Source organism: Pygoscelis adeliae, unplaced genomic scaffold (genome assembly GCF_000699105.1).
Source record: "Pygoscelis adeliae isolate BGI_AS28 unplaced genomic scaffold, ASM69910v1 Scaffold154, whole genome shotgun sequence".
Lineage (NCBI taxonomy): Eukaryota > Metazoa > Chordata > Aves > Sphenisciformes > Spheniscidae > Pygoscelis > Pygoscelis adeliae.
Window position 1 is genome coordinate 5520021 of NW_008825113.1, and position 2986 is coordinate 5523006.

Below are 2986 nucleotides of genomic sequence, written 5' to 3' on the forward strand. Positions count from 1 at the left end.
AATAAAGATAACAGAGAACTCACGAATTGTGTCTTAGTGCTTTTATTACAGTGAAAAAATGCACGGTACTAGCCTACTGACAGAATAAAAGCTGCAAGTAACTTTTTATTGGAAAGGAGTCAATCCAAGGTAAAAATGACCTAGAAATCATAGCTGTTACACATTATCAAGTCTGAGTTGGGACCTCCAGCTGTTGTTTCCCGTTGGAGTAGGTCCAAAGATCACAAGGTTCATGATGGAAGTTTCTCCTTTAACAATCTGGGGAGGTAAAGAGGAGAAGCAGATTAAGGGACATGTTTTCTCCACGAATTACACAAGATGCTAGGAAGTGTTTTGCCTAGATGCAGGACATCAAAAAGGCAATTTTTAGCAATTGCTTCCCCACCCCCCCCGGATCCGTACATGTTGTTTCCTAGCTATGATTCAGGTCAGTAAAACCAAATTAGGGTGAATTGTTTCCAGTACAAAATACACTGTGGGGTGGGTTGGAATTGGCTGAGGCTATTGGTTATCTACGTTAGATATGCTGAAAGGTCAATATGTTAGATATGCTGAAAGGTCAATCCTAACTAAAAAATGGAAGCAGGGGATCAGAAATTTCTGTAAGTTTCATTCCACATTTCTAAAACAAAGCCTTTTCTCTCTTGTGGTAAAGTAGATGTGAGTTCGGTAGTTGCACCTCTACCATCGCATTAGCTGCGGGCTTGAGCTCACACCTGAGCCCAGGCTACCTGTGCAGCCACACTGCCCACAGGTCCCTGGCTCAGATGCGTCAGCAACACCCACCCGTCTGTGCAAGAAGACGGTCTTTTTAGGGTTTAGCCACCTCTTCCCCTCTCATGCCCTGGGTGAGGAAAGTCTGCACCCACACTGAGAAGGGGGGCGAGACGAGACCCCATCCTGCTCACTCCCTCGAGCGTGGCCTCCCGCCGCGCCGGGCTGGCACAGCACACCAAGCCTGGGAGAAGCACGGACCCTGCCAGGAGCCGCGGTGGGTCCACGGGGACACAGGGGACACTGTCTTGTGCAGGACATTACCCTCCTCCACCATGCGGTGGTAGAAGCACCAGGGGACATCAGCGGGGTGTGCCCTGAAGCAGCACCCCTTCCTTTCGCACTGCTTAGCCGTGATGCCGGGGAAGCCGCAGTTTATCCTGGCGTGAGGATCGTTGGGACATACTTTCTCAACTGCATAAAGCAAAAACGAAGGAAGAAAGGAGGCCGTGTTACTTTATGCTCCTGGCGGCATAATTCACAAATAAAAGGCAGACCACGAAGGTGAGGTCAGTGAGCAGACGTGACAGCCATGATGACCTTCTCCATACCAATTTCAGGCAGCAGGTTCACCCAAATCCTTACCACGCCTGTTAGGCAAAACTAAATACCAAGGGGTGAGGAATTACTGCTGTGCCCAGGGGGCCAGAAGGGGCTAAATTTGCCCCTAGAAGTGTCCGGTAGGCAGTGACCCAGCTTTACTTTTCCTAGATCCAGCAATGGGGTGAAAACCCACGTGTCTCCTGTAATGGTACCACAGACACTGGCCTCGGACCAGGGTATATTCATGACCAGATCCAAAGCTAACCCCAAAGCAGCCTGGCTAATGCGGGGACAGGAAAACCCAGCCTCCTCTGCGTGCCAACTTGAGTTATGGAAAGGAGGTAGGTCATTTAGGAGGAAATCACAGCTCATCCAGGCAATTTAAAGTAGAATGACAGGTAAAGAGGTTATACCACCCGGCCTGAATAATTCAGTTTTCGTCTCCTGAAACAGTTCTGCTCAGGAAAGCAATTCTATGAAAATGACACTGTAAGGTGCTGCCATTCATTTTTCAAGATTTTCATGAGATGCAAACAACGTTCAAAAGAAAAATATTTTTTTTCCTCCGACAATTCTGAGCCCTGTTGACCAATCTTGATTCATATCAAGTTCTTTTATTGGGTAATGTTGCCTTGCACCCTGACTTCCTTTCATTTCACCTCTGCAACTGCTGAGATTGCCCTCAAGTTCTCCTAAGAAGGAGTCGCGTGGTCAGCCCGGCAAATGTAGGTTACATTCAGCAGTTATGTAAAAAATACACCCGGTCCTTGAAGGACTGGGAGAGCAGCTCTTACCCTCTCTGAGAAAACAAAGGCAAAAAATAGAAACAGGACTTTAGAAGGAAGGATCTAACAGAAAAGAGGATTTTTCCTGGGATATTTTGGAGATTTCATTGAATGAAGACTGGGAGCAAAAATGACAAAAAAAAAAAAAGAAACACCGAGAGGAATTATGCTGGGAAAGAGGCAGGAGAGGAGGGAAGTAGCAATTATCAAAACAGGCTGGAGAAAAGAGCAAAAAACCCAGAAGTTACAGGATGCCTGTGGTCTTTTGTACAGGTGTCAAAAAACTACAGAGGGACTCATCTACTCAGGACTTTGACATGCAGTGCTGAAGTCCTCCTCAGCCACATAGAAACTTAAATAAGTGCTGAGGATCCCTTGCTCTACTGATGAACAAGACCACAAATGGCAGTGAAATGTTTTAAAATAATGAGCATGGGTTATTTCATAACTAGAAGCCTGAAGGAAGAGGAAATGTATTATAGTGTGAAGAGATGAGACAAAAGACTGATGGGTAAGCAAGGTTTGACTTTGCATTTTGCTACCAGTGGTCTTCTAATAGAGGTTTGTGCCCACTTCGTTGGCCTAAGAAGAAAAGCAGAGCTGCTCCCCAGTTGTACACATTTCTGCATGATCAAACACTAGGTAAATCGGTGTTTCTGGCAGAGATATTACCTTTCTTTGCTCTAGGAGCAAAGCACCAGGGAACACCGAGGACTGAAGTGTTGAAGCAGCACCCAGCTTTCCTGCACTCCATTGGTGAGATTCCCGGGTAGCCGCAGTTCTTCCGCTCCTTGGGGTCCAATTTACACTGGCATCTTGCTGTTCAGGACAGAAGTAGCAAGTTACTGGGTGTCAGTTTGCACACTCGCTAGCAGAGGTGCATT

At 46.7% G+C, this 2986-nt stretch overlaps 1 protein-coding gene across 1 annotated transcript in view; it reads right to left on the reverse strand.

The window, feature by feature from the left end:
* Positions 1 to 250: 250 nt before the first annotated feature.
* LOC103920341 (trefoil factor 1-like) overlaps positions 251 to 2986 on the reverse strand; it is a 4280-nt gene continuing 1544 nt past the window's right edge. Inside the window, exons 2-4 of the mRNA XM_009328045.1 lie at positions 2775 to 2921; positions 1039 to 1188; positions 251 to 258 (exon numbers count right to left, since the gene is read on the reverse strand). Coding sequence (XP_009326320.1) covers positions 251 to 258; positions 1039 to 1188; positions 2775 to 2921 — 305 coding nt within the window. The remainder of the gene's footprint in view (positions 259 to 1038; positions 1189 to 2774; positions 2922 to 2986) is intronic.